The sequence below is a fragment of the Sebastes fasciatus genome, chromosome 3, assembly GCF_043250625.1.
Source record: "Sebastes fasciatus isolate fSebFas1 chromosome 3, fSebFas1.pri, whole genome shotgun sequence".
NCBI lineage: Eukaryota > Metazoa > Chordata > Actinopteri > Perciformes > Sebastidae > Sebastes > Sebastes fasciatus.
This window is the reverse complement of record NC_133797.1, coordinates 2,957,461-2,970,620: the sequence shown is the minus strand read 5'-3', so window position 1 is coordinate 2,970,620 and position 13,160 is coordinate 2,957,461. Positions and strand designations below refer to the sequence as shown.

The window sequence follows — 13,160 nt, the reverse complement described above, 5'->3', positions numbered from 1 at the left end:
TAGAGCCGTCTCTACCACTTGGTTTAGGTATGTTATGCTAAAGAAGATCCACTAGATGTCGCTGTGTCTTTAAATAGCATGCCTTTTCAGTCTGCCTCTTTCCAGGAGGTTAGCAACAAAAACGTCCCACCAGACATGAGGACTCGGTTTGGTCCAATTTTCAAAGGTAGGCATATTTTTCGACATAGTACTGAACAGGATTATGCAACTTGATACTAAAATAGAAAGTCTAATGAGGGTCAAATAATTTTCTGAAAACATGCTCTAACAAATAGTTCAATTGTCCTTTGATGGTAAAAGTAGTAACGCTAATGATGTAATTAAAATAGACTCTGCTACGAAATAAACCTCTAATCATTCATCGTTAATAGGATACATTTAATGTTATTCCATTACATTTATGCTGAAATTAATAAGTATAGTTTTTTACTTTCTAAAAACATGCTCTACCAAACAGTTGAATTTTCGTTTACTGGTAAAGTGGTGCTAAGATAATACATTTACAATTTTTATGAAATAAAAACGTGTGAAAATTCAGTTTATATATTCAAATGTTATCCCATTATATATTTGATGAAAAAGTTATCAATGATTTTTTTTTAACATTTCTGAGATGTTTTCAAAGTAGCTTACTGTAAATATGGTCAATATCTAGAATAAATACATGAAAATAACATTAGTACTTGTAATATTAATTCCATGGTAACAAATTGGCATGTGTTGGTATATTAACCAATAACAAGCATAATAACAGTACATGATTTGTATTTTTCTTTTACCATGATAATTATTGACCTAAGGACATTATGAAAGAGAAAATGTGTCCATTGCTTAGTGAGGACATTAAAGAGTTAAGACGAGTGTCTGGGAACATCTCTATGCAGTGTGTCATTAGTCTGATGCTACCTGCAGTGTGACACGCTAAAAAACTGCAAACTGTGTAATCTCACTATGCTGAATTTATTTTTTTAAACTGGTGCATAGTCCAAGCTAGCGGTCATATGAGGTATTTTCAGGTCAGCCGACCCTGCTCGCATCGTCTTCCTTTTATTTTGATTTCAGTTGCCAAGTATGTTGTGGTTTGGTGAAGAACCTGTGAATTTAGTTCACACAATATGCAACATGAAACAAAGAGATCTGAAAAGTAGTGTCACTGTAGAGGAAGTTCTTCCACCAATAACACCAGTCAAGTTCATTGTTTGAACCGATGTTCATTCATTTATTGAAGGAAGAAAAAAAGACAGTACAAGCATTGTTTATTATTTTTATACAAAACATCTGTTGGTGAAGTGTGAAGGGGGGGGGGGACACAGAAGCTCTAGTCCATCCTGGCTTTCAAGGTTCGTGTGGTGACCTTGTCTTTCTCACTGCAACAGAAAAGAAAAGGCTGTCAATCACTGCAAACCTGTCATTCCACCTAACCCTGACCTGTTCATACTGTACTTCATCACTGTACTTACATGACATGTACGACGACTCCCATACCAGACACTGCATCTCTATCAACTGCATTCAGCATCGCTTGGGAGATGGTCTCAAACAGGTCCTCTGGTTCCTGTACGGTCCAACACATTTCTTAAATAAACACTTGTGAACTTTTAACTAAAGAATTCCTGTTGTGGCCAAAATGACTGAACCTTTGGTAGAACTCACATACCGTCGCTAAAAACTAGCCTCTATGCTACAAATGGCCTAAACAGACAACAGAAATCCCAGTTAGCAAAAGTGGCGGATTTATACTCCTAAAGTTGAACACTGTTGTAACGGTCAGTTGTGTAAAGAGACAGCTCAGTAACCAAACATTAACTGCATTTACATGCACAAAAATGCACACGCAAGTTTCCTCATTATCATGTAGGATCCTGCAAACATCATATACTTGCAAAATTAGGGAACTACTCGTTTGCACATAAATAAACTGGTAGTAACTGTCTTTTAGCGTCCAGCAAGCAACCTACAGGCATAAGAGTGACTTCACACACTACTTACCATGTCTGGCTCCCACAAAGATTCACACATGCCGTACATCTGCTCTGAGCAGGTGCCGCTCACGACAAAGTCGTCTGTGACCATGGGGCAGCCAATCAGATCCAAGGAGCAGATGAATGGCTCTGAGGTTTTGGGATCTAGTCCGGCAATCACAGGCTCGATGTAGTATGGCCCAAACCTAATGAGATCATCACATATTAACCAGATAGTCTTTTACCTTCCATGCAAGTATTTATGCCTACAGTACACCGTCTGTCTGCAGCTTTTAAGTTGGACGTCGGTCTTGTTTATACTAAAAATGGGTCTGCATAGAAATATAAGTTCAGTGCACTCACCTCCTTTCATACAACAGGTTGGATACCATGCTCATGAAGGTCTTGGGCTTGATCTGGCGACCCTCCTTCAGCTCATACAGGTTCAGTCTGAATTTAAGCCTCTGGGATCTACACACAAGGCAAAGACATCCATCAAACCAGAGACATTTTACATGTGATGATACTTAAAATAAAAAATTCACAGAGAATGCAAATGTAACTTACATCCTAGCTGTGTCTAACAGCAATACCAATACCACAGTTCCCACTAAATAGTTAGAAATAAATAGTAATAGTAAAAACAACTACAACACATGGTCGTTGTAAGGGATAAATATTGTAAATGTAGTATTGAACTTGAGACTGACTCCAGGCATTCTCTATATACCAAAACATAAGATCTGATAGTTGTCAAAGTCATATCGTAGAGCTTCAAAGAAAACCTGTCATCATGCCCTGGTGTAGGTTAAACCCACTCACACTGTCTGAACGTCAGTGGCCAGCCCGGCCAGCCCGATGTACAGCTTCTCTCCCATGGGGAAGATCTTCTGGAAATCTGTGGTGACCATCTGAGCCTGAATGCCAAATCTGCGGTCTGCTGCTATCGCCACACAGTTCTTCCCCCGCATGGCCATGACGGCCCCTCCATTATAGGACATAATAGACTGGAAGAAGAATGAGAAAGGTAAGTCAGTCAGAGGTCAAACAATTAATAGATCAAGTGGTTAGTCTATTGACAGAAAATGCATCAGCAACCATTCCATTAATCGATTCATTGTTATGGTGATTTTAAGCAAAAAGACAAAACAAACTATTTAAATGTCAATTTCGGCTCTGAGACATTTTGATGAGCATTTTTCACTTGTGCTGATATTTTATTGATCAAACAATCAATTGTTTGATTGAGAAAATAATGGACAAATTCATTGACATTAAAAAAGTTATTGTAAGTTTACTCTTAAGCATAAAGAGGATTAACAATATGAGAATCAAAAGACAGAAATAAGAGGCTCAACCAAATGACTGGGATACATGTAGGAATACTGCACAGATGCAGGATGTGCAACATACAAATAATATGCGAAATATCTGTCTACAAAATAGATGACTGAAATCTGTTTCATCATGTTAAAAGAAAAAAAAGTATGTGTCCATTTAATTTAACACATGTGTGAACATGGAGCAGTCATTTCAAATAACTGAGTTATTGTTATATTATTGTTATAGGACCAACAGTCGACCAATGTCGGAAATATCACAAGCGATACATTTATTGATATATATATATATATATATATATATATATATAGTTGTCACTGTTGTGACAGTAGCTTTAGCTTTTACATGATCCAATAGCTAGCTACCGGTAGATTAGGTTGAAGCTTCCGCTAACCAAGCTGACAATGTCTCATCAAACGTTAGCTGACGCTGACAAAAACGGAGTTACAGCTGTTTACCTCAGTTACAGAATCAACATACCATTGAAGTGAATTCAGGTAACACTGAGGACAGTAAGTCACCGTCAACAATCCACAGCTAGCTCATGTAGCTCATGTGCAGCTAGTTGAGCTAGCTGTAGTTAGCTCTGGCTAACATGTCTCTCTCCGGATGCTATCACTGTTCTCTTCTCTATTGTTGGCTGAAACAATTACATTAAGTTATCTGACGAAAGCAGCGTTGAATTCGTTTCCAGAGAATCTTGGCGTTCTGTTCTTAACGTTAATATGAGTGAGCAGGAGATGGAGCGTTATATGGGCTAGCTGTTAGCTGCCTATTAGCTAGCAACACTAGCTCAGCAGAGCTCTTGTAACTGTTAGTCTTATTAACGAGCTCATTCTGACATTTCACCTAAAACAACCATCCGCATATGATATGTGTGGTGCTCTTACCATCGTGAAGATGTTGCGGTGTTTTCCTAAAGACTAAATACTTGTTCTTCGCTCTGATGAGAGACTCAGAGTGACTACACGATTTAGAAACACAAAGGATCACACTACCTTGAATCTACTACGTCATCGCTTGCGTGGAAGTCATTGGCTGGATGAACGGGCCTCGGTGCAAAGCACCGCTGTGATTGGATAATATGGGTAAGGGGCGTGTACGGTACGTGCATAGTTTGTTCGAGGCGTGTTAAAGTGAAATGAAAACCGGGAGGTTTCTTTCAAAGTTTGACGAGATGCTGTTAAACCTGGACTGTCTCTGTCTCTGTCTCTGTCAAGTCCAGGTCTGAGGGGGACGACTGTTGTTGTTGTTGCTACTAAACTGAATGACAATGAGAACATTAGTAGAATAAGTCCAGACCTGTCTTCAAATAGTTTGACCAACAGATAAAAAACTCAACAGAGCCTAGTCAGTAAAGACCACCTGTCCACATTAAGACCACCTGTCCCCATTAAGACCACCTGTCCACATTAAGACCACCTGTGTGTCCCCATTAAGACCACCTGTGTGTCCACATTAAGACCACCTGTCCCCATTAAGACCACCTGTCCACATTAAGACTATCTGTCCACATTAAGACCGCCTGTCCACATTAAGACTATCTGTCCACATTAAGACCACCTGTCCACATTAAGACTATCTGTCCACATTAAGACCGCCTGTCCACATTAAGACTCTGTCCACATTAAGACAACCTGTCCACATTAAGACAACCTGTCCACATTAAGACTCTGTCCACATTAAGACAACCTGTCCACATTAAGACCACCTGTCCACATTAAGACTATCTGTCCACATTAAGACCGCCTGTCCACATTAAGACAACCTGTCCACATTAAGACCACCTGTCCACATTAAGACTATCTGTCCACATTAAGACCGCCTGTCCACATTAAGACTATCTGTCCACATTAAGACAACCTGTCCACATTAAGACCACCTGTCCACATTAAGACTACCTGTCCACATTAAGACTATCTGTCCACATTAAGACTACCTGTCCACATTAAGACAACCTGTCCACATTAAGACTATCTGTCCACATTAAGACTACCTGTCCACATTAAGACCACCTGTCCCCATTAAGACCACCTGTCCACATTAAGACCACCTGTGTGTCCCCATTAAGACCACCTGTGTGTCCACATTAAGACCACCTGTCCCCATTAAGACCACCTGTCCACATTAAGACTATCTGTCCACATTAAGACCGCCTGTCCACATTAAGACTATCTGTCCACATTAAGACCACCTGTCCACATTAAGACTATCTGTCCACATTAAGACCGCCTGTCCACATTAAGACTCTGTCCACATTAAGACAACCTGTCCACATTAAGACAACCTGTCCACATTAAGACTCTGTCCACATTAAGACAACCTGTCCACATTAAGACCACCTGTCCACATTAAGACTATCTGTCCACATTAAGACCGCCTGTCCACATTAAGACAACCTGTCCACATTAAGACTCTGTCCACATTAAGACAACCTGTCCACATTAAGACTATCTGTCCACATTAAGACCACCTGTCCACATTAAGACTATCTGTCCACATTAAGACCGCCTGTCCACATTAAGACAACCTGTCCACATTAAGACTCTGTCCACATTAAGACTATCTGTCCACATTAAGACCGCCTGTCCACATTAAGACTATCTGTCCACATTAAGACAACCTGTCCACATTAAGACCACCTGTCCACATTAAGACTATCTGTCCACATTAAGACCGCCTGTCCACATTAAGACTATCTGTCCACATTAAGACAACCTGTCCACATTAAGACCACCTGTCCACATTAAGACTACCTGTCCACATTAAGACTATCTGTCCACATTAAGACTGCCTGTCCACATTAAGACAACCTGTCCACATTAAGACTATCTGTCCACATTAAGACTACCTGTCCACATTAAGACCGCCTGTCCACATTAAGACTATCTGTCCACATTAAGACAACCTGTCCACATTAAGACCACCTGTCCACATTAAGACTATCTGTCCACATTAAGACCGCCTGTCCACATTAAGACTATCTGTCCACATTAAGACAACCTGTCCACATTAAGACCACCTGTCCACATTAAGACTACCTGTCCACATTAAGACTACCTGTCCAAATTAAGACTACCTGTCCACATTAAGACAACCTGTCCACATTAAGACTATCTGTCCACATTAAGACCGCCTGTCCACATTAAGACTACCTGTCCACATTAAGACTATCTGTCCACATTAAGACTATCTGTCCACATTAAGACAACCTGTCCACATTAGCACTATCTGTCCACATTAAGACCACCTGTCCACATTTACCTTCTGACAATGTCCTGTCAGTTGATGAAGGAATTCCCTAAATGAGTGTTGTATATATTCATAGCCAGTTGTTCCACTGGGAACAAATCAAGTTATTGATTGATTTATTAGCACCACGATGTTGAATGAGGTTTTGAGCAATATAAATCCTACTACTGAGGATTTTTACAAAGGTAAATTCAATTCACACTATACATCCTAATAAAGCAGGTGCTGTGCTCAAAATCAGGTGAGCTCTGTCGTTGGTTTAGGCTCAGACAATAAAACTGAGTTATTGTGCGTGACCAGGAACTGTTCCATTGATAAAGGAGGTGTTGATGTGATTATTAGGCCAGGTTTATGTTTGAAGGTGTGTTTTATCTAGCTGTATGTGAACAACACAGTATCTCCATCGACAACATCATTTTATTTTAAAAAGCAAAAACAAATAATGGAGCTCTGGAACTGTTTATTCCATTTGCCACTCACAGGAGTACACTGATGGGTAATAAACAAACATTTATTACAAAAACGTATTAGATAAAAACAGGATCTATTATACTGTAAAAACTACAACAATATACTGTGCAAGTTCAGATCACATGAACATATTGGCTTTTAAAGAGTAACTAGAACAAATCAGCCACGATAGTCTGAAATATAAATGTTACCATTGTGGAAACATTTTTTCAAAATAAAAGCCATGTGGATCGGCATAGAGCCATGTGGAACTCATGACAGACTCCCACCACACCATCCATCCTCAATGCATTACTACATACACACCTGCTTCAATACATTAAAGAGACAGATAAAGGAGTGGGTGGCTTGTCAAGCCTTTTCAATCAGTTCGGTTCGTCTGTATGATAAATATGTTGGTGTCTTCATCTCTTCATGAAGTTGTCCAGGGAGGCTGCCGTCCTCTGAATGCAGTGGATGTTCCTCTTCACTCTGTCCTCTAAGGAAGAGCTGGCAGCGCTCTCCAGCTTCATGTTACTGCAAGAGGGAAAGGTGAGTGTTACAGGAGCTAAAACTTAAGCATGCAAGAAAAATGACGAGACATCAGGAAGACATTATCTGTGAATTTAAGACAAAATAATAATAAAAAAGGGCTGTCAATCACACATTCTTTATCTGTTCAAAATGTACCTTAAAAGGGAGATTTGTCAAGTATTTAATCCTCTTATCAACATGGGAGTGGGTAAATATGCTGCTTTATGCAAATGTATGTATATATGTATTACTGCAAAATCAATTAACAACACAAAACAATGACAGATATCATCCAGAAACCCTCACAGGTACTGCATTTAGCATAAAACAATATGCTCAAATCATAACATGGCAAACTGCAGCCCAACAGGCAACAACAGCTGTCAGTGTGTCAGTGTGCTGACTTGACTATGACTTGCCCCCAAACTGCATGTGATTATCATAAAGTGGGCATGTCTGTAAAGGGGAGACTCGTGGGTACCCATAGAACCCATTTACATTCACTGATCTGGAGGTCAGAGGTCAAGGAACCCCTTTGAAAATGGCCATGCCAGCTTTTCCTCACCAAAATTTAGTGTAACTTTGGAGCGTTATTTAGCCTCCTTCACGATGTATGACATGGTTAAAACGAATTTGAAGTTTTACTTTGATCTAACAGTGGGGTCAGTCTATCAGAAATCAATCCAAATCAATTCTTTGGAGTACGTGAGATTTCTTTAAACTGTTAATTTAAAAAATATCAGCAATGCATAATTCCTAAAATAATTATACTATGATAAAATATAATAAAAAATGTAAATGTAAGTTCGATAAACCATGTGATTATCATAAAGTGGGCATGTCTGTAAAGGGGAGACTCGTGGGTACCCATAGAACCCATTTATATTCACATATCTGGAGGTCAGAGGTCAAGGGACCCCTTTGAAAATGGATATGACAGTTAGTGATTTGTTATTTTTTAGGCTAAACAAAAAATAAATTCACTTGACTTTTTCCTCGCCAAAATTTAGCGTACATTTAGAGTGTTATTTAGCCTCCTATGTGGCAAGATAGTATGACATGGTTGGTACCAATGGATTCTGAATATTCATTCTAGCTTTAAAACTGAGTCTGTTACAACCTCTGAAAGATCGATTGCGTTAATGCGTTAAAGAAATTGGTGCCGTTTAAACAAATTTGCGTAAACACGTTATTGTCGCGTTAAATTTGACATCCCTAATAATAATAATAATAATGTCACACCCTCTGATTATCTCCATGTCAGTGTTGCTCAGAAACTTACTGAATGAATCCAGCATGGCGGTCACGCTTGGTGTTTTGCTCCCGCAGCTTTTCCTGCTCGTCCTGCTTCCTGTATCTCTTCACATTATTCTCCCTGTCCTCCTCCCTCTGCTTGGCCTGGTCCATCATCTCACTCCTCTTGCGCTCCAGCTCTTCTGCAGAGAGCTTCCTACATCAGACAGAAAAAAAACATGACCAAAAATGAGTGGAATCCATTCAGCCATCAAACAGTCCAACTGTTTGATGGCAAGTATTCTGACGTTTTGAATCTACTTGATAAGAATGATTGAAAGCAGTTATTCTGCCAAATATGTAAAAAAGAGAGACACAGCTACCAAGACAGCATCATGACGCGTCTGGCTCATGAAACTTGGACCAAGCTGTGAAACTAGACGATCTAGTTCTAAAATGAAACCAGATTCAACAGCCTATTTCTCACTTAAAATGTTTTCAGAAGTAGATTTTGGTGGATTGTTTAGACGGAATAACAGAAAGTTTACGAGCAGGCCGTCATGTTATTTCCTGTTTGAAACGGCGAGCAGAAAACCAGGGACCAATCAGGTGCATTCAACGATAGGTTACGTCACCGCTTGAAACGGCCAGTTGAGTAGAGCAGCGCGTCCCCTTGTAGACATGACCACTGACCATTTGTGTAACAATTTAGCCACAAATTCACAGACTGACCGAACACGGTGCAGACATATACTCGGTTTGGACCGAGTCTTGTTGGATTTTTGATGTTCCGTACAGTTTTGATATAGCCGGCCTGAAAAATTTAGCTCAAGATGCGGTGGGCAGGGCTTATGTTCCAAAACATGTCATGTCTTCTGAACGCTTAGTGCTATTGAGACCACATTTGGTGGACATGTGTAGATATGATGTCTGAGTGACCATGACACATTTTGTGCCATTTGGCCAATAGGTTGCGCTGTAGCAGCATCATCTATCTATAAAGGAAGTATTCTCTGTCTGTCTGTCTGTGTATGTATGTATGTATGTATGTATGTATGTATGTATGTACAGTATGTACAGTATGTATGTATGACTGCATTCGTATATCTCGAAAACCGCTCATCCAATCAACTTCACACATGGCGGGTACAAGCAGCCATACTGAGGTTATGGACAATGTTGCAAACAGAACTTCTGGGGGCAATCGGCCCGTTCCAGATGGGCATGCCATCCAAACGGGCACAGCACTGGTTGTAATCTAATGAAGAATGGCTGACTTCAGTCATTGTCAGCACAACATTGAAAGATGAATGGCATACTTCTATAAGCAAGCAGGTAATAAATCCTTTAATCTAAATTGGAATAATGTCAGCATTTGGATTACAACCATCCTTTACATCACTTTGTGGAGCCCTGTGAAGTCTTACTTGGACACAGGGTGCCTCTGTCTGTGGTTACGCTCTCTCTGTGGGCTGGAAGCTCTGGGCTCAACCTTCCTGTCGCTTCTGTGTGAGGAAGACGAGCTGGAGTGATTCTCCCTGTTGTTCCTAGGAGGCGATCGGGAGCGGCTTCTGTCGCGCCGCCCCAAGTTATTGGAGGGAGCTGAGGACTGGTGATGTCTGCCAGCATGGAGCTGAGAGGGAAGAATTAGGTGTTAGGACTTCTTCTGGTTCTGGTCCAGAGCGAGATTAATAACTGAAGCTGATCAGAATACCAGTGGTATAAAACATACTGTTTTGCTGCTTACTGACCTGTAGACCATAGCCGGGAATATGATGGGAACGAGATTTGGTGTCTCCTGAAGATTCATTTCGTGAATGTGACCTAAAAACAGATCAAAGACAATGATGTAAACAGTTTGCACTAATTGATTGAATTGAAACAAGGTATTTTACTGTTTTTGCATTATACGTCATGTGCCTTGCTGGCTGAGCACGCATAAATCACATGTATAGGAAGTTCCAATGATTTCTTAAACAATCTCCTTTACATACCTGTGTTTTTTCTCATCTTCCTCATCTGAGCTCGATCTTGAACTCCTTCTCTTATGCTTCTTCTCCTTTCTTCTCTCCTTGTCTCCTTTCTTCTCCTTTTTTTCCTTCTTCCTCTTCTTCTTCTTCTTGTCTTTCTTGTCGAGATTCTGGCGCAGCTGTGAGAGAACCGACTAATGTTTTAGCAATAAATAAAAAATACTTCACAATCTCCCCCCTCCTGACCCGGTACCGCTGGTCTAACAGAACCGCAGTAGTCTTATCTTAATAAAGTTAGTGGAAACATCATTGAAAGGAAAATATGTGTAAATGTCAGACATGAGTGAGTTGGTTATTTACAGTCAAATAACCAAAATCTTAGTCAGTTAGCATGTTAGTCAAATGTCCAAACAACATCTTAAGAGGTGAATCCATTACAATGAAGACATTAAAACAGTTATTTTACCATTTCTTTGATTTTCTTCATCTTCACTGGATTACTCAAGACTTCCCTCTTCTTTTCTTCCTCACGTTTCCTTCAGAAAACAACAACAATAAATAACTTAAACAATTTACAACTTTTAGCATATTTTCAGAGCAAATTTCAAGAGATATAAGGGGCTTACTAACCTGATTTCAAACAGGGGATCTTCCCTGATCTTGGCAGCCAAATCGAGGTTGGAGGCAGGAGTGGTGGGGTTGAAAATGGACCCAGGCAGGAGGCCGGTCTCAGCCGACGGACCGCTCTCGGGCTCCTCATACTGGTCGGTGATCTGCTTGTCAATGGAACGTCCCAGCAGATACTCATCTCTGGACACCTGACCAGCAGGGCCCTGGTACATCCAGTCCAGGCGATCATCCTTCTTTCTGTCATCATAAAAAGAGATATAAAATGACTCACACTACTTATTTGTCTTAAACCACAGAAAAGCTTTCATGATAATATCAGAGAACTAACTTGATGGAACCGGCTTCCTGTGCAAATCTTGTTATTTCTTCTCGGGCTCGTTCCTCTTTCAGTTCTTTCTGGAGCTCCTCAATCTTCTTGACTTCAGCCTCGTGTTTCTGTTCAGCTTTCCAAACACGCTCAATATTTTTCATAGTCTGGGGATGCCAGCTCTTTTTCAAGTTCTGGCAGAAAACAAGATTGACAGCATTCAGCAGCTGTAACTGTGAAAACTGACTTGAAAAGGTTTAACAGTATTACCCCGTCAACCAAAATGATCCACAAAGACAGAATGAGGAGAAAAATCTGACAGCAAACATACAAATACACACAATGAAAAATCATGATCTACCAGGAATAAATAACATCTTCAGGTATATTCGGCAAGTAAATAATTTATTGTGAAGAATATTTCAACAGAAATCTCAACTTTTACAGTGGACTCACTCTCTTACCTAACCTGCTTGCTTACCTCCTGTCTACACTTTTTTCAGAATGCACTACACACAAATCGTCTTTGAGTTCCTGAAAAGCGCTATGTAAGTTGAATTTATTATTATTAAATCCTCTCTTTGATTTATGTATATAGTGCAATATTTAATACATTAAATTGTATTTATTTATTTACTTGTTTGTTCTTTTTTTATTTATGTATCTCCCTTTCTATTATGTCCAATAATTAATTCGTGTTTCCCATACAATTGCGCAATACTGTAATACAAACTTGTCACTTACTTACACTCATATATATATATATATATATATATATATATATATATATATATATATATATATATGTACTTGTATACTGTATAGTTCTGTACCTTACTTATGTCATCCCATCTTATCTTAGCCTACATACAGTTGACCTTCAGCTAACGCAAACTAGCTTTTACGTTACTAGCTAGTTTATGAAAGTATGAGAATAAGATGAGACCAAAGTTAAAGTGAGTATTGCTGAACTGAACTGTGAGTCGTAACACTTCACAGTGAATATTAGATCCTGTGTGAGCAGCTGTATAGACCCCAGTAAGCACAACAACATCTTTAATCACTCATATTCTGGATGGAGTTTGGTATCTACGTTCTGTTCTGGATCAGACAGCTCTCTATAGTTCATACTTACCAGATCTCCTCCCCCCATCTTGAAAATGTGTCGTTTCGGTCCAACAAAATGAAATAAATCGGTCCTAACAACTATATAATGAACAACAACTAAAGTTCAACGCTAGCTAGAAAATGGAGCCACAAGGCGCTTTGTTCATTTCCTGTTTTGTATGATTCCTTTTCCGGTTCCAACTCATGGTGCCTTCATGCACCTGTCGTAAGGTCCGGACATTACAGACCTGCCGTCGTAAACAAACAGTCAACAATATGGATATGACTCAATATGACTGTCAAGTTTTGGTTGCAGTTAATACAAATTAACGTTGTGTCATTGTACGAGTTTCGGTGGTTGTTAATTATTTTCAA

The 13,160-nt window shown here is 39.7% G+C and overlaps 2 protein-coding genes across 2 annotated transcripts; both read right to left on the bottom strand.

Moving 5' to 3' along the window:
* Positions 1 to 1,191: 1,191 nt before the first annotated feature.
* psmb3 (proteasome 20S subunit beta 3) lies at positions 1,192 to 4,321 on the bottom strand. Its single transcript, XM_074627910.1, has 6 exons — positions 4,193 to 4,321; positions 2,784 to 2,968; positions 2,325 to 2,432; positions 1,990 to 2,167; positions 1,461 to 1,555; positions 1,192 to 1,367 (listed from the first exon to the last, which is right to left on the bottom strand). Exons 1-6 carry the CDS (start codon positions 4,193 to 4,195, stop codon positions 1,319 to 1,321), a joined length of 618 nt encoding a protein of 205 aa, XP_074484011.1. The 5' UTR covers positions 4,196 to 4,321; the 3' UTR covers positions 1,192 to 1,318.
* Positions 4,322 to 6,953: 2,632 nt separating this feature from the next.
* On the bottom strand, positions 6,954 to 12,941 carry cwc25 (CWC25 spliceosome associated protein homolog). The gene is made up of 9 exons (XM_074627908.1): positions 12,814 to 12,941; positions 11,700 to 11,872; positions 11,372 to 11,608; positions 11,208 to 11,277; positions 10,766 to 10,920; positions 10,523 to 10,595; positions 10,199 to 10,404; positions 8,821 to 8,988; positions 6,954 to 7,541 (listed from the first exon to the last, which is right to left on the bottom strand). Exons 1-9 carry the CDS (start codon positions 12,829 to 12,831, stop codon positions 7,430 to 7,432), a joined length of 1,212 nt encoding a protein of 403 aa, XP_074484009.1. The 5' UTR covers positions 12,832 to 12,941; the 3' UTR covers positions 6,954 to 7,429.
* Positions 12,942 to 13,160: the final 219 nt, after the last annotated feature.